Raw genomic sequence first — 17,458 nt, 5'->3', positions numbered from 1 at the left:
GATCTCTGACGATTCCTCATTATTCCAGCTTCTTATTTATGCATCTTTAAAATATTCACAGTTATTACAGTTTCCGTTTTAAACCAACTTTAAAGATAATCTCCAAAGCTATTGGGTATATTAATGTACTAATAGGAAGTGGAGAATGCAGATGCTAAGTATTATGTACGTTTTCATCCTGAACTGGCGGGAGCTGGAGATGTCAGGGTGTCCCCTGCCATCTGGTCTGTCAGAGCATGTGGCAGATTCACAGCTCTCACGGGAGGGCACACTGCAGAGGCCATAGGATCCCATTATGCTGTTTACTGGGACAAGCCAGACGTTTGTCTCTGGGAGACTGTGTAGCAGTCGGAGACACTCCAACCACCCAGACTTCTCCCCAGCACCTTAAAAAGCCTCGGAGGATGGAGCTGCTATTTAAAGAAGTGTTGATGCTTAGAAAGAAGCGTGCCAAAAACCTGCGGCGTTTTAGCCAGACGCAGCTACAAAACAGAGGGGACTCGACGGGCCCCGGGGGACCGAGCTTTCCCCTGCGAGCTTCAGCCGGTGCTGAGCGCTGCGCAGAGGCGGCCCCGGGCCCCCCCTACCCCGCTTGGGAGCCCAGGCACCGCCTCCCTTATTAGCATCCCTTCCTCCTCCTCCTTCTCCTCTCCTGGAGCGGGGTCTCTCCGCCGGCCGGGTGCGGGGGGTTCGTGGCTGCAGCGGCGCCGGGCAGCACCAGCCGAGCCGCGCTCAGCTCCGCGGCAGCGCCCGCAGCAACTTTCTCGCTCCGCGGGGTGCGGAGCGATGTGACCGCCCAGCCTCTCACGGCGGCCGAGCGCCCCCCGGCAGCGGAACCCCCCAGAAGCAGCGCGGTGTCCCCCAGCAGTGCGGCGCGGAGCGGATCCCCCGGCGGAGAGGAGCGGAGCGGCGCGGAGCAGACACACGCGCACCCCCTGCACCCACCCACCGCAGCCCGGGGCGGGAGCGCGGATGCGGCGCGGAGCCCGGGGACCCGGCGGAGCCCAGCGCGGGGCCGGGCCCTGCCGGGGCGGGCGGCCGGGGACGTGGGGCGCGGGGGGATGCTGAGCCCCGCTGCCCGGCTCCGCGCCCGCCGCTGGGAGATGCTCCTCGTGGTCGCCCTGTGGCTGCTGTGGCAAGAAGCGCCTGCGGCGCCGACCCCCACGGCAGACGACATCACCCGGGGAGTTGTAAGTTACCCGCGACCCTCCGCTTCTCTCTGTTCCCCGGTCCCACCTTCCCCCACCTCCTGGTATCGGCGGTCCCCGCGGCGCTGGGCGAGCTCCGGCGGCTGCTCCCGGAGCGCCCCGCGGCTCGATGCCCCCCTTGGCAGCCGGTGCCCCCGCTTCAGCATTCGATGTGGTGCCTCTTGTTACACCTCGTGTCCCCCCTCGCCCTCAGGAGGGTCCATTTACTCTCCCTTCCTCTCATCCCCTGTCCCCCGCCCCATGCCCACTGCAGGGAGCCCTTTGCAAGCCGGTGTCCCCCCTCCCCTTCCCCAAGTGTACAGCGCGTCCCTTTGCAACCATTGCCCACCCTCCCTGCACCCAGTGCATGGTGCCCCCTACTCACACTATGCTGTGTCCCCCCCACTCCCTCTCGCTGTGCCCCAACTTTCCCCCAGCCCAGCATCCACGAAGGGGGGGACAGCGGGGGTGGCCCCGCTGGCATTCACACATGGGTGGTGGTGGGCTCTGAGGTTCTGAGGGAGGGCTGGCCTCTGCCTGCCATGGAGCCACACAAACTCCTGCCAGCAAGCGGGCTCAAATGGTACATTTGGAGCACGAGCAGCCCCTGGGGATTGAGACGCTTGTAGCTGCTCCGTGCTGGTGGCAGGCAGAGGGTTGACCTCATCGCTCTGATGGTCTGCACAGCGTGGGCGTCCTTGTCCGTGCTTCCCCGCACACGGGTGCCGGCTGTGGCTGCAGGGAGGTGACTATAGCAGGCAGCGAGGGCTTAGGTGCTGTCCCTGCCCGGTCACAGTGGCAGCAGGTCCCTACAGCTCCACAGTGTCTCCTCTGAGACAGGAGAGACGGGAGGCTTTTCTCCCAGAAAAGTTTCTTGTAGTTGATACCAGCTGTATCAACAGAGAGGAGAAGCCCCATGACTACAGCAGACCTGGGTGTCAGAAAGCTGGCTTGGCATGGGCAAGCAGTCCTGGGGCTGCACCTGCCAGTTTGGAGAAATTCCCTGATACTCAGCAAATTTCAGAAGGTGGCCTGTGTGCTGCTTGTGAAGGAGGGAGAGAGGGTTTGCAGCATGGCAGGGTTATCTAACAAGGGCACTCAGGTGGAGCAGTGTGCCAGGATACTGGTGCCACAGAGGTTTGGCCACTGAGTTCCTCTTTTGGCTCTCAGACTCCGGCTCAAACACCTGCTGGGAAGGAATTAGCAAATTGTTCCTCAGCGATTCCGACCAAAATAGAAAATGCATGGAAAATAAGGCACATCTGTGTTATTACTGTGCATTTGATTTCCTCTATAACCAAATGTTAAAGCTGGAATTAATATTTCATGCAAACAGCACATAAATTGGTGTATTCTGCCCTAATCAATTTGACTCAAACTTGTCTTTGACCTGCTTTTGCCCTTGCTACCGTGCACGCTGCACTCAGCTTTTGTAGGTTAAATGTTAATACTCGAGGGGGCTTATTAGTTATCACTGACAGCTATCAGACAGGAAAGGACCTTTTTTTGTCCTGAACTTTTGAGCTGGAGCTCAAAGCCATTCTGAAGAGCTGTGGCAATCTCACAAAGCAACAGGAGCTGAGGAGGGTGATAACAGCACAGAAGTGAGCCACAGAAGGGGATTACAGAGCCCTATGTTAAGACCAAGCCCTATTTAGGCTGGGCAGTACAGAGTAGGTGATGTCAGATGGGTATCTGGGTGATTTCTCCCCTCTGGTGGGGCTGCCTGTTGGGGCAAATGCATCTTTTTGGCTTGAGACAGCACTGGTGGGATTATGAAGGAGTTGGTTGTAAAGCAGGTTTGTGCTTATGCCCTCTAATAAGCAGCAAGGAGCAGAAAATGCCTGGTATTTTCAGAGGTGTTTGTCAGAAAAATAGCACTACGTGGGAAGTGAGAGCTTTCAGAAGAATTATATGACATCCACCTTATGAGGCAACTAAGAAATTAAAGATCTGTGATGCATTTCAACCAAATATTTGAAAACTAGGAAGCATGAAACCATGGCAATAGAAAGCTCCACTAACCTTTCGAAATTATATCCAGCAGTTCTCTGCAGTAAATAGAGCACAATGTCAACAGAGTTTTGCATCCCAAATACCCTCTCCTTGCAGCTGGAAGGCTTTCAGCACCTAGCAGGATTGTACCTCCAAGCTGCATCCTCAGCTCCAGTCCTGCCACAGGTTTGTTTTAAATGAAACAATGATGCTGGGCCAAATTAAAGTTCAGCAAAACGAAAGAGGGCTATAATTCAACAGCAGCTCTCGTTAGGGTGCTGCCCAAAGCAATATATCCTGAATGATTCTCCAGATTTCATTACTAGTGGAATATCCTGCCCAGTTTATAAATCTAGCTTGATTATTAATGCTTTTATTGTTCTCCATTAGCTGCTCTAACACAGACAGCATAAAATAGCAGATGGAACAGAGCTTGATTTGACTATCTCCCTTGAATTTTAGTATCTTGCTTTTGACTTTTACTGCTTTGCATTTGGCACTGCTGCCTTTTCAGTAAACCTTCCGAACACTCCTCACCACAGTGCCCAGTGTTCACAAATATGCATCTTTTTCTGGCTGTTTGGGCTGGAGCATCTCAGGGGTGTGAGCAGCAGAAACTTTATATGCATTAGTAGTAGCTGCTTAATAAGAGCTCTCACTTCACCGGGCTCTGAACCAGGTCTGAAGGGAGATCTGCCTTCAAGTTTTATTTCTCTGAAGAGCCAGTACAGTGGAGTTTGTGCAGTGGAGGTGTTGACCTGGAGACCTGATGATTTGTAAAGGTGGTGACTGTTAAACAGGCAGCTCCTGCCTGCTGCTGCTCCGGGGACACTGGAAAAAAGCGATGCCATGGGGAGGGATGGATGCTCAAGCTTGGCCACGAGGGAGATATTTTGCCCTAGGGAGGTGCTTGGCCCTGGCCCTGGGGCTGCAGTACAGGAATTGGTGGTGTTGGTGGCAATGCAAAGATCATCCCTCATGGACAGGGGCTCTGGTGTCAGTGACCAAGGGCTGCAAGAGCGCCAGGAAAGTTTTAGGTCAGCGTGGGTGCAAAAAAACAAGTGTGAGCTGCTTTTTCTTGACTGTGTGGTCAGGGGTGATGCAGAAGGTCTGTGTGTGCCCCCCCCAGGCCTTTCTCCAGCTGGGGCTTGCTGGGCATTCCTGGGGGCTTGCGTATGAGTGATGCCTCTCTCAGCCTCCCTCTCACAAAGCCCATCTGTCTTATTTCCAGAGAGGTTTCTCCCAGGGTATGGAGGCATTTGCATTCATCACTGGAGACCACAGACTTGCATCCCCCTCTGCCTCAGTCCCAAGCTGCTCTTTGTTCAGGGCAGGGTCTTTGCCTTTGTGGCAGCTTCTCATTTGAATGACAAGGATGCACTTGTGGGCAGAGCAGGGGTGGCACAGAGCCCTGCAATGCTGTGGGGTGGGCTGGGGGCACAGACAGAGGTTCCTCTGTGTCTCCACATCAGGGAGCAGTGGGGCAGGAGGAGTTTCCTACAGATCTGTGCCCCACGTCTTCCCAGTGCTGAGTTTCAGAGCAGAAGGAAGCCCATGGTGGTGAACAGGCTCCTTCTTGCTGTTTCTCTGTCCCTTGTCATGCCTGCAGGAGAGTGGGATCATCCTGCTGCTCTCCCTGCCCACCTAGGGCTGTACATGCTTAACCAGTCATGCTCCTGCCCACCCTGGGATCAGCCAGGAGCTCTCCTGAATCACTACATTTAAGCACCTGGGGCCAGGCACAGTGTCTTCAAGACTTGGCTTACCTTCTGGTTCAAGGCTTGTAATAATTGGCCCTCTTAGCGTAGAATCTTTGTATGGAATGAGGCTGTTCCTTCCAAACTATCAGACTTGTAACCTTCTGTTTCTGCTAATGGGGAAATTAAAAATTTAAAATCCCTGTTGGAGCTTCATTCAGTCTTCTAAAATGGCAAGTCTTTCAGGGCAAAATGCTCAATAGTTTCTCTAAACAATAATGCATTCAGATGAACAGTGCTGGGGAGAGGAGCTTTTCTTGGTGCCTCTGCCATTGAAACACTTCATTCCCTTCCCATACAGAATGGTGGCCATCTCAGTATTCCTTCCAAGAAAGTTAAGCTACCATGTGAAAAAAAAAAAAAAAGAAAAAAAAATGTGCTGCTACTTACATTTTAAGGTACCTCTTGTAGCCCAAGTACAATGCAAACTAAATTGGCTTCACAAAAGGCTGGCTGGAAGCTTTCAAATAGCGAGGCTGCTGTGAAAGCATTTAATCTGGTATTAAAGCCCTGTCTGGTTTGAGCCACTACTTCCCTTTCAGATTTGAGCACCCCGGACCTCCAGATACAGTAATACAATTTCCTCCCGCGCTTGGCTGTTCCTGCGGGCTCAGCCTGTGAATTACCCGAGGTAGTTAAGCTCAGTTACCTGCTTTAATGAGGCTCTGCCCTCTGGAAAGAGCCAGAGCAGGGCGGGGAAACCTTGCTGTCACTGGGGACTTCCCTGTGAATGGTGCTGCTGTGCTCCCACCTTGGCCTCGCTCTTCATCCTTGGACTCTGTGGTGAAGCGCTGCGAGGCAGAAGCAGCTCAGGGCTGGCAGGACCCCCCCAAAACCAGATCCTGCCATCCCTCTGCACCTAAGACTCTCAGGCTCCTGCCTGGCTTAGCCTGTGATACCTCTTTAGTCTCCTTCATTCAATTAAACTTGTGAAGGGCTGATGTGAACACAACACCTTCCCGACCCCTGCCTGGCACAGCAGTCTGGCTGTGACTCACCAGTTCGTCCACATGCATCAGACCCATCGAGGACACAAGTGTGTCATGAGGGTGACATGGGTGATGATGTTGTCACAAAACCAAAGGCTTAGATGCCTCTGACACCCTGCTTTGTCCCTGCAGGTTCATTAGTGCCAGTGGTGGTTGGCTCTGACTCACAGCCAGGGCCGTGCACTGATTTCTCATTATTTCCTCATTGGCAGAAGTGCTGTGGGAGTGGTGCACAGAAAGGTCACGCTGTGGCTGACAGAACCTTTAGTTCTGGATGCTGTGGGACCAAGCATGTACCCTGCGTGGGTCTCAGGTCCTTGCTGGCCTCACGGAGGTGACAACAGGGGACAGAAAAGTCATCACGTCTCAGGTGTGAATCGTGGGCCCACTGCACTGTTGCTCTTTAAAGTGTCTTGTTCAAAGTAGAGCTGTTCTTGGAAGCCAAGAGTTTGTTTTCAAAATAACCCATGATCAGACAGCAACAGTTCTCAAAATGCTTTCTTTAATCAAAATCACTTTAAATGGGTGGATTTGGGAGTTTCGGAAGCTCTTGCCGCTGCACGCGTACAGCTGCATGTGTCTTCTTTGTCCCAGATTTTTATGAGGATTGTCTCTGATTTCTGGGTCAGAGAATTAAGAGATTTGATGTTATGTTAAAAAAATCCACACCAGACCACATATGCAAAGTTAAATCCAGTGCAAAACAAAGCAGACGTGCGGGGGCAAGGGGAAGGAGCTGCTGAAGAGTTTTAGGGGAGCGTAATGAGAAATTGCCTTTGACAAAAGGTTTGTTCAGAGGAAAGTCCTGCCATGACTGACATGGAGTAAATGCTGATGTTCACCGAGGAGTATGGTCTTCAGATGGGACTCTGGCTGTTTGATTAGCTATGGTGATTTAATAGGAAGAACTTGATTAAATCTGAGGAATTTCCAGCATCAGAATAAGCCATGTGCACAGGAAATCATTCTTCCAAGAAATCTGGAGATGATGTACAGCTCCTGGTGAGAGCAGCCTGAGTATGGTGATTTGGAAAGTGGCAGTATACTCAGGATTTTTTTTTAATATTATTTTATCAAGATGGAGTTTCTGCCTGTTGACTGTCAGTGGTCAGGCAGAGTTCTTCACACCAGCTGACATATTATTTCATCCTGACAGTATTGATCTCTTGACTGCACAAAAAGCAATTTTGCCTGTGTCACAGGGTCCTTGCTTGAAGGTGATGGACATGTTTGGATTATATCATCTTGTCATTTAACAAACCCTACCTGGCACATCCTGTGGTTCAACCCTCAGATGCTGAAGATCACCCACAGCCCAGGCACTGCTGTTACACCCTGGGTTTGCTTTGTAATTCGAGCATGCCCTACATGGCCTCTTCCACATCCTCTTTAAAGATGCAGGACAAAATATTCTCTCATCCACAATGCAAGCAGGAGATAAGAGGTCTGGACTGCACAAGTCTGTCTTGACTTGTGGAAGCTGCCTGGCCTTCCCCAGTGCAGAGGCTTCTAACCCCACACAGCTTCTCCAGAGCCTCCATGTCAAACCATCTGGCTCTGGATTTTTCCATTTTATCACCAAATGCCTCTTGCTGGAGATGGCAGACTACCAAGAGATCAAAAGGAAACTTCACAGGCTGTTGCCAGACTTTGGGGATCTCACTGTCCAAGGTTTTTTTTGAGGCTGAGGAAGCAGATCTGAGAGCAGCTGAAACCTGGAGGGAACCTGAATTGGAAACTGTGACTCCTGATGCCCTGAGATACTGGATGGCTCTGCTGCAGCCACCATGGGCACAGTGCCTTCTCAAAGGCTTATAAATACCAAAGCCATGAAGGCCTGCTTGGCCAAAGGCTGTAACTCAACAAATGTCTGTTTTGTCCTTCTGTAGCTCCTGGAAAGTTTGGTTATAGGAAAGGACAAGGAACAAAGCTACCATAACTGCTAGACCCAATCCCACCATGGCCCCAGATCTAATTACCCATAAGCTCTGGAGCTGATTAATTTGGCTTTTGGGAAAGAGGGTGTCAGGTCTCATTTATCACTGAGAAAGAGAGAAACAAAGCAATCTCTCCTGTTTTTCTTGAAGCAACCATGAGGGGTATCCTCCAGAGCAGTGACATTTACTGAGCATTAGTTATGTCCCAGCTGGTGCTTGGCCAAGTCTACACCTTTGATGTGGTGGGGAGTGTGGGGAGCTCCCACCAGTCTGTAGGCTCATTCCCATCTTGTTATTGGTGTTTATTTTGTTGTTGTGGTTGGTTTTCCTTCTTTGTGCTCAGAGTGTCCCTCTGGCATGTCTACCAACAGAAGGGCAGTCAGCAAGGCTGCTCAAGAAGCATCTTTGCTCCTTTGATAAATTATCTGCATGAAATTGGCTTTTATTTTTCTTGTTTGTTCTCCAGTCTGTTGTCGCTCAGGAAATTCCCTGTTGCTCTGTACCAAGCTATGCTGTGTCTACTTTTGCATCCTTCATGTCAGAGACGCATTTTTGTTCAAAAGCCAGAGGAAATTGGGTTCATGAAAGGGAAATCCCTCACAGACACACTTGTGAAACGGCAACATGCTTTATATGAAGGCACAGCTAAAGAGAGGTAGCTGGTTTGGGACTTTTGCCAGATTTTGTTTATGCTGCAGAAATGTATCCTCCAGGCCTGATCAATGAGACCCAAACTGAGAAACAATCTTGCATGACCTCAGCTGGCACTGAAGTGCACAGCAATCCAGTTCTTCCTCCAGGCCTGGGTGCATGTCATATTTCATGACAGAGTGACAGCCTCAACATAGAGTCTGTTGCTGTTTTGGCATTGCTAATACACCCCCTGCTTTGGTACACACTCACTCAGTGTCCAACAAGATCAAGATACTCTAGAGGAAATCAGATGTTGTGCTCCAGGGTCCCATATGGGCAGTGAACAGAGCAACAGTGGTTTGAGAAGTTTTCTACAAGCTCACCTGGGTTAAAAAGCTTGCCCAAGAAGATACTAAAATCTTCTTTCTCTACCTAAAACCCAGAGCACCAAGAGCTTGACCTGCCAGGCTCTGAGACATGAGATGTAGTTATTGACCAAGCAACCTCGTTGCTTGCTGAAATATCTGAGCTCCAAACACTGGGTCTCTGATGGTCCAAAGGCTTAGTGAAGGGTCTTGTCTGGTGTTGGTTGGCTTTCACAAGGTCTTTTTCTTTGACCATGGCTGCAGCTCCCTGGGGTGCAGCTCAAGGGGCTGCACATGAGGGCAGTTGCTGGGTCAGCAGTTGGTGGCATGATGTGCTTTGGCTCTTGAGAGCTGCCTTGCTGGTGACAGACTCTGTGTGGTTATGCAGCTCTGCCAGGTGACGCTCTGGGGTGACTTCTGGGTTTTCTTTGACTGGACTGTTTCTTCCCAGCCAGATCTTTCCTGACATAAGTTTTTTCTAGGAGCCCAGTGCTGATGTTGTTTCCTCAGGGGAGCAGCTCCTGAAGTTCATTCTCCTTGTGCATAGGGATGCAGAGGTTGGAGGAGATGGGGGATGGTGGGTGTCCCTCCACATCCATCGGGGAAAGCTCATTCCCCTCCCTGCAGAGCTGTTCCAGAAAAACCTTTCTGAGCAAAAGAGGTTTCTTTCTACAAATGCCTGGGTGAGCCAGGGATCCAGAGCCACTCATCCCAGAGGTATTTAGAAGGCAGTGGAGATGTGGTGCTGGGGGACATGGCTTAGGTGTGGACCTGGCAGTGCTGGGTTAACTGTCGGACTTGGTGATCTTAAAGGTCTTTTCCAACCAAAACCATTCTCTGGAGATCTCCCAGCCTTTGGAAGGCACTCTCCGGGGAGATGGACACTTCCTCGGCAGGAAGATGCGGGTCCCGGGGGTTCTCCCCCGGCGCGTCCCGGCTCCGGCCGCGCTGCTCGGGGGCAGCGGGCGGTGTTGTGCCGATGCCCTCTGGTGGAAATTGGGGAAATAGCCGAGAAAAGATGTTGGCCTGGAGGTTGGAAACCCCTCCCTTGGAACAGAGCGGGGTGCTGAGCTCTCCCCTCGGCTCCGCACCGTGCCCAGCCCTCCAAACTGCTGCCTGGGTGCCTCTTTTATTGGTGTTATTAACAGAGGGTAAGGGGAATGATATAAGCTCAGCCTGGGAGGCAGGTGCTCCCAGCATGGAAATCCTGCCCCTTGGGGCAGAGCCTTGATCACTAAATCACTGCAGGGTGACAGGAGACCAAGCTTTAAGTGGATTAAGTTTGCAAAATGCCTCCTTGCTCTTATTCTGCAGTAATTGCTTTTTCCCTCGCAGCAAACACCTTTGCCACCAAGCTGCTCTAACTTTGACTTTCTTCTTAAAAACATCCTCCTGCCCCACTGAGCATTTCCCATAGCTGCAGCACAGGCACAGACCCACCCATCACCCATCACTGCTGACCCTCCTGCTCTCCTTGAGAGGCTGTGACACCACCTCAGCCACCTCCTGAAGATGTCAGGGGACGAAGCCAACATTCTGAATCTTCCCTTCACAGTCCAGCACCACCCATCCATTGCACTCAGGCAGCTCTGACCATGGAGGGTAATGATTAATCACTAGCCTGGAGGAAACCTGCTGGTGCCAAGCATCTTCTGACCCTGCTGACCACCTTGCTTCAGGCCTTTTTATGAGATCTGGCAGAAATCATGCTCTGCTGTGTAAGGCATGCCAGCCCAGCACCATCAGTCTGTTTTCCATTATCTGTTCTGGCTTTCCAGCCCTGGTGAGACCCTGGAGCCCATCTCCCACTTCTGCCATGGGAACAGCTCAGGCAGTGCTCTAGTCCTGCCTAGGGAAACCCCAGTCCCACGCCTTCCCTGAGTTAAAGTTCTTCTTATCCCCTCCATGTTCCCTGCCTGTCTCTCTTATTAATAACCTTTTCCTGAGAAAACAACTTCTGTTTTAAATTTCTAAAGAACTTTAACTATTAAAACAAATCTGTCTCCTCCTGCATTTTCCAGGTGCTTGGCAGCTGTTCTTCCTTCCATGCTTTCCTGGAAAGCAGGGTCTACAAAATCCCAGCCCTGTTGGCAGAGGTCATTGGTGCCAGCCCACAGCAGGGACTGTGCCTCATCAGAGGCATCAGGAGCTTTGAATTGAATTCATCCAGGGGTCCTTGGGGTGACTCAGTGTCCTCCTGAACTGTGTCTGTCTGGATGATCACAGACACTCATTTTTTGTCTGTTTAGAGGAATTGGTTCTCCAAACAAGGAAAGGACGGACATCTGCTTTCTTTTCTTTTCTTTTTTTTTTTTTTTTTTTTTTTTTTTGTCGCTTTGGGATCCTCTCTCAGCCTCTGTGTTATCTAGACCCATATTGTGTCTGAAACCTGACAGTCCTGAATTCATTTCCTTTTGGTGAGGGACAATATTACATTTCTGATGCTGCACCCAGGGAATTCAGTCTTGGGAGCCAGACTTGTTCAGAGCCAGGTTTGAATGAGGACAAGGAGCTCACGTGCTTGGAGTCTCGGATCTTATTCAGGGCCAAGAGATACAACTGCAGAAATTTAATTAACATTGCAAAACTCTTTATAGCAGAGTTTCTGGCAAAATTGCCAGCTCTGCATGCAAGCGGGTAGGATGCCTGAGCAGCCTCCACAGAGGTCTGTCACAAAAGAAAAAATGTTTCTTTTCCCAGATGGTTGTGAGGATGATGGAGGAAATTGGAATGGCACTCTCCTCCACCAGGATAACCTTGAACCCTAAAGAGAAAATAATTGGCAGCCAGCACATCATCTTGGGATGCTCCAAAGAGCTAGAAGTTGCTGGGTAGCAGCTGGGAGGGGGGATATGTGCCAGCTTGGACCACTTGGGGATGAGTGCAGGGTTTGGCCATCATCTGCAGCTGATGAAGCAGGGCTGGTGCAGAGGAGTCACTTCCATTTGCAAATTAGAGTATTAGTGTTTATAGGAAGAAAATAAATTTAAAAAAGTAGCTACCTGCAGCTATGAAGAGATAATAACAATGAAGGCAGTGACAGGTGGAGTGAAATATATGCCCAGTTGGTTCCTGCACAGGGACGATAGTGGCAGAGGGAATTGCTCAGGCTGGATAGTTCAAATAATTCAATTTTTCAAGGTCTTGCACTTCTCCATTCACAATTATCCTGGGGGGACCACATTGTTCCTGGGGGGCCCCACACATCACAGGGACAACATTGCTTTCTTCTGTGAGTCTATCATCAAAGTCCAGATGGGATGTGCCCACACCATCCCAAAAGGAGGTGACCAGAGCCAGCCCTTTTTTGGGGACTGTACAGAAATGGCTGAGAGATTGCTGCCAGTTCCCAGCTTGCCTTACCTTCAAGGAACATATGGACCTATTAGTCAGAAAAAAAGGGAGATTCTGCTCCTCATTAAAAAGGATAAAGGAAATTATTTGCTTCCACGGCATCAAACCAGCAGAAGGAAGGTGGTGGACACCAATCTCCCCGGACCTGACATTCTGGCACATGGCAAGGCAGGAGGTAACCTCAGCAAAAGTGGTGACTGAAGCAGCTGCAAACAAATCCTTTAAGAACTCTCCTGACATAAATAAACATGGAAAATAAATGATGTCCCCGGCACCCTGCCCTCAGCTGATGGAAAACAAGCTGCATTAACATAGTAGTTCAATAATCTGGAAGTGCTTCAAGAGAGACCTGCTCACCAGCCCCAGGAGAAGGGGGAGCAGTGACTGAAAGCATGCAAAACAAGGTTATGAAACATGGCAGAGCACAAAGCAACGGGGTGAGAAAGTACATGAAAATTGAATTGTGAGTGATGATGGTTTTCTGGCGAGGAAGCAGAAGGGAAGGGAGGTGCCTGTATCCAGCAGGGGATGTGCAAGGTGGGAGCAAGGGTGCCAGGTTTGTACTCTAGACTTTGGGGCCGTGACCTGGGAAAGTTGCTTGGATTTTCTGTCCATCACACAAGCAGTAATCTTGCTTTCTGTGGGGGAATATGCTGAGAGTCTGAGAGAATTTAGCAATGTAAATCCCTTCTCTAAAGGTGCAGAGGGGACTGCCGGAGTAGCTCTGCTCCCACCATTGTGGGTGGCTGCCCCTGCTCTTCATGGCAAAAATCCCCCTTGAATTTCCCCTCCCACCCCACCCTACTCTTGATCTGGGCTCCTTTCTGTTTCCCACCCCTTCAGCCCATCTCCTGCTTCATCCTTTAATGAGACAGGACAGGGCGTTACGCCGGAATTCAGCGCTCCTGAAAGCTTCTCCAAGGCAGCCTCTGGATGGGCTGGGGGGATGAGGGAGGGAGCATTTACTGCTTTTTTTATTCAGGCTGTTGCATTTTTCTGGCTTCTCTAGAAAATTCCCTTTGTTCATTAAACGACCTGCCTGTTAGGACCCAGATGGCTGCTTTTCTCTCAGCTTTAGAAATCGTCTGCTTAATTTCCCTGGTGCCCTGCCAGCCCTGTGCTGTGGGGAGGGGGAAGGAGAGCACATGGTGGCCAGCACCAACTTGCTGTGGCTGAGAGGCTCTTGCAGGGCATCCCTGGCATCATCCCTGTCCAGAGGGACAGCTCTGAGCAGGACTGGGAGGACAAAAAATTGCCACGGTCTGGTGGCATGATGGCTGGAGCACCCTTCCCACTTAGGGTCTCCTGGTGATCCATGGAAACAGCACCCAGGGGGGCTGGTCCTGGTGCTCACATCTCTGACAGCCTTTTCTGTTTTCCAGTACTGTGCTAGTGCTGTTCCCTTGTGTTTTGGACTCTTTATTTGACTCTTAATGGTAACTCTTTGCTCTGCTGATGTCTCATGGGCCAAAGGATAGGCACCAAAGGAGCATTTGGTGGGAGATGCCACGTGTGTGCACCCTGCATGGGGTTCTGTGCTTGGACATGTCTTTAGCAAAAGTTGGAAACCACACTGAGCTCCAGGTAATTTTGCTGGGAATTGATATTTTTGGCCTTGTTCTCAGATAACTTCAGCCATTTAAAACAAAAGAAAACCAAGGCAATAAAAATCCAAGTGGCGCCAACACCAAGTGACTGGTGACTGGAAAAGAAGACCACATAAGACAGAAGCCTAGAATTTTAGTGTTAGAGGAAGTGCCTTTTTCTGGATTTATTTCTCCATGAAAGGGTGAAGTTGCTTCCAGCCAGCACAGGGGCTTCTCTCCTGAGGAGGGAACACCTGGATCAAGGGCAGAAGGAAAAGGAAGGAGGGAGCCAGAGCATCCATGAAGGAGAGGAAGGGGAAGGATTTGGCCCCTGAAGAAGGTGCAGAGCCCAAAGGCGTTGTTCCTGGTTTCCCTGGGCTTCACCAAAGGAGCAGAGCATGGTGATGCCAAAGATGGAAGGTGGAAGTCTGGCAAGACAGAGATGCTCTGCTAAGGAGAGCCCAGTGGGTGTTGGAAACCAATCCCTTTATTATTATTTTTCTCTCCTCCCTGTGCCATGAGGTGGTTGGGCTTTTTCCAAATCACTCCAATGTGGGAAGAGAGCTGGGGGGGGCACTACACATTTCATAATCTCTGTGACTTGAGTAATTCAGATGTCTGTTAAAGCCTCATGAAATTGGCCAATTTTGCTGAGGTTTAAAATAGATTATATCTATCTCCTAATGTCAGTTTTGCAAATAACCACTTGGCGGCTTCTTAAAATGTTAAAGATAGGAGTTGGGCTGAACACTGCCAAGGAGAAGACATATTTAAAAGAGATAATATGTCTTCTCTGTGAGCTCAAATGAGGAAATGGATGTTTGTGGAGCTCTTTAAAGCATGGTTATGTCAAGAGCAAGAAGATCACATTTGTTTTTCATTTGTATGCAAGGTGAAGAAAGGACAAGACATTTTTTTTCTTATCTGAGCTCTTACAATCTTCCACCATGGAAATGGGTGATAATTGCTGCAAAATGACCCAACCGGGTCAAGGTGTAATTTTGAACCTTGAATATCTTTCACTGGGTGAGAAATGAAAATGATTTAACTTTGACACCTTGGCAACCCATCACTGCAACAAAAAGAAATATGGAGCGTGGATGCCAACCACAAAGCAGCATCAATCTGGGCTGTGCAGGCTCTGGGAAAGGCCAGGCACTGCCTCTCCTGACACCCAGGAACATTTGCCATTGATTCACCTCTGTTTTGGGTAATTGGCTTTTGCACATCAGACTGGGAAGTGCTTTAGAAACTTTTTTTTCCCTTATCTCTGTAAGTTTTTCTTAATTTGGAACACAGAAAGGATAAGTTTTGAGATGCAGAGTGAAGATGAACTTGGAAAATCAGAGTGAGGGTCCTTGGGATGAACTTGTAGTGGGTGCAGTGGGCATTCTGCCACCAGATTCAGCTGGATGCTGGAGCATCGGATGGGTTTTCCTCTAATGCATATGCAGTCCCTCTTTTGTAGATACAACCTTGTGTCCTGGCTTAGAAGTACTGCTTTGATGACTGCCCCCACTTTCCACCTCCCTGAGACAGAGGAACTCCTGGTTAATTACTGCTGCTTTGATTTTGACAGCACAAATTTCCCTTGCTGCCTTCTGAACCTTCAAGGTTCCCTGCAAGCCAACAGAAAGCCCCTTTGCAAAGGCTGTTTGCTCCCAGGAGCTTCCCAGCACTCCCATACTGGATGGAAGTGTGGGGAGGAGCAGAGGGTGACACATTATGGGGCTGGGACCTTCATCTGTCGATCCTGAAGGGATTCAAAATTGGAGTTATTCCAGCCTGCAGCAGCACCTTGTAGTCATGCATGATGGGGCTTGAGGGACAGGGGCTTGGTGAGTGTCCAATCTTTTGGGTTTTGGGGTGGAAAGGAGCCAGCAGGTTGGGGCAGAGCCTGCCTGCAATAGATGGAAACCCAAGGTGCTGGAAGAGCTGCTGGCAGGAGGCTGGATCAGGCTTTTGGTGGAGCAGACAGGCACAGGCAGTGCCAGGGTCACCCAGAGCATCCCCCTTACTGCTGGCATCCCATGGGCTTGTCTGTGGGAAGGATTTGGTGGAAACCCATCACCCAGGTGATCATTTAGCTGAAGGGCTGCCTTCACTTTGACACCTTCAGCTGCAAACATTTTGCCCTGGCCTTGCACAAATTTAGGCACCCACAATCACTCCTGCTTGAATGCAGGCTGTGGTTTCACTGGGACCAATGGGAAAATCTTTTGTTGCCTTGGAATAAGTCTTGGTTTCCCATCTTACTGTTGAGCAGATGGTTTACATTCCACGTTGCCTTCCAGGGACCACAACCCCCCAGCACATGAGTGCCCTCCCCTCCTCTTTGCAGGGCAAGAGTTGGCTCCTGAGCAGCTGCTTTTACATCTCCCGTGTGCTTGAGCTGAAGATGTAGCGTGGGTGCCCCATGGGAGTTCTCTGCATCTCCCTCCTTCCACTGAGTAAGGCAAAAATAATCAATTTAAGGAGGTCTTGCCTGAGTGGTGGGGAAGCAAAACGGTACTCTGGGATGGCAATCAGGATGAGCCAATTTGGTAGCTTAAAAATATTGATTCGGCAATCAGTAAAACATGCACATGTGTGCCCACTTCAGTAACAATTTACACAAATGCTTAAAACTGAGGCACCTGCATATTTCCTGTTGACCTTGTTGGGTTTTAGACAGAAAAGCTTCCTATAGCAGGACTGAAAGAACAAGAATGTGGTTTTATCTCGAGGCATCTGTTGCTTTGTTCTGTATGTTTTCAGTTGTTTCACTGGAGGAATAAATGTAATGAAGAAATGGAAGGTAAAAGCCTGGCTGGGTAGGTAGCTGTGGTGTAAGTCTTAGTTGCATTGGGGTAGAGATTGCATGGGCAGATTCATCTTTAATTTCATTTTATTGGAAGGAAAAAGGGAGGCAGGTACATGAAAAATTAAGGTGTTGTGCTATATTTCTTGTATAATTAGGAAAACTGACAAACATAATTAGAAAAATCTATTTGTTCAGTAAATGCTGTTGTGGATTGGGATGACTGGGGGTGTTTCCTCCTAGTACAGCTGGGAGGTGAGTTTTATTTCAGCTCTCCTGGGGTTATTTCGCAGGTGACTCTGGTATTCAGCATCTGCTGTCAGTGCTGGAGCCCTTTTTTGTTGTTCCATGTGGTTTGTCCTGCTGTAATGACTCTTCTCTATCCTAAATGTGGTGTGGTCCTTCCAAAAGCTATTGGGGGGAATGTCCTTGCCCAGCCCAAGCTGTTCAGCTGGCTGGGGTTCTCCAGGCTAGAGAGGACTATGCAGCTGAAGGTTTTGGTGGTTTTTTTTTCTGTTTAGATGTCATGCTGGTGTTGCAAACCTGCTGGCAGGCTCTCCTGCCTTGCTGTGTGCCAAAGGTCTCTCTTGTGTATTAGTGATCACCCAGAGATGCTCTTCTCACACAAACTCTTCAGCTACAGCTTCTAAATGAGCACATGGAGCTTGGAGAAGCTGTCTATTGCTACCTGCTGGGTGCTCTGCTACAGCAATAAAGTGTCAGATGATGAGAGAGTTTCCAGTAGTCTCATTTCAGGATTGCTGCTTTTGGAGGAATTGGTGCTTTGTTGTGTATTAAATTATTTATAAGTAGTTGTGTTGGTGACGGGATTTGAGAACTAAATGTATATGTGAA

The 17,458-nt window shown here is 49.8% G+C and overlaps 1 protein-coding gene across 1 annotated transcript in view; it reads left to right on the top strand.

The window, feature by feature from the left end:
* Positions 1-653: 653 nt before the first annotated feature.
* Positions 654-17,458, top strand: part of MMP17 (matrix metallopeptidase 17) — a 54,942-nt gene continuing 38,137 nt past the window's right edge. Inside the window, exon 1 of the mRNA XM_071763044.1 lies at positions 654-1,190. Coding sequence (XP_071619145.1) covers positions 1,062-1,190 — 129 coding nt within the window. The 5' untranslated portion in view covers positions 654-1,061. The remainder of the gene's footprint in view (positions 1,191-17,458) is intronic.

This window comes from Heliangelus exortis, chromosome 19 (genome assembly GCF_036169615.1).
Source record: "Heliangelus exortis chromosome 19, bHelExo1.hap1, whole genome shotgun sequence".
NCBI lineage: Eukaryota > Metazoa > Chordata > Aves > Apodiformes > Trochilidae > Heliangelus > Heliangelus exortis.
The sequence above is the reverse complement of the archived record's forward strand: the minus strand, read 5'-3'. Positions and strand labels throughout refer to the sequence as shown.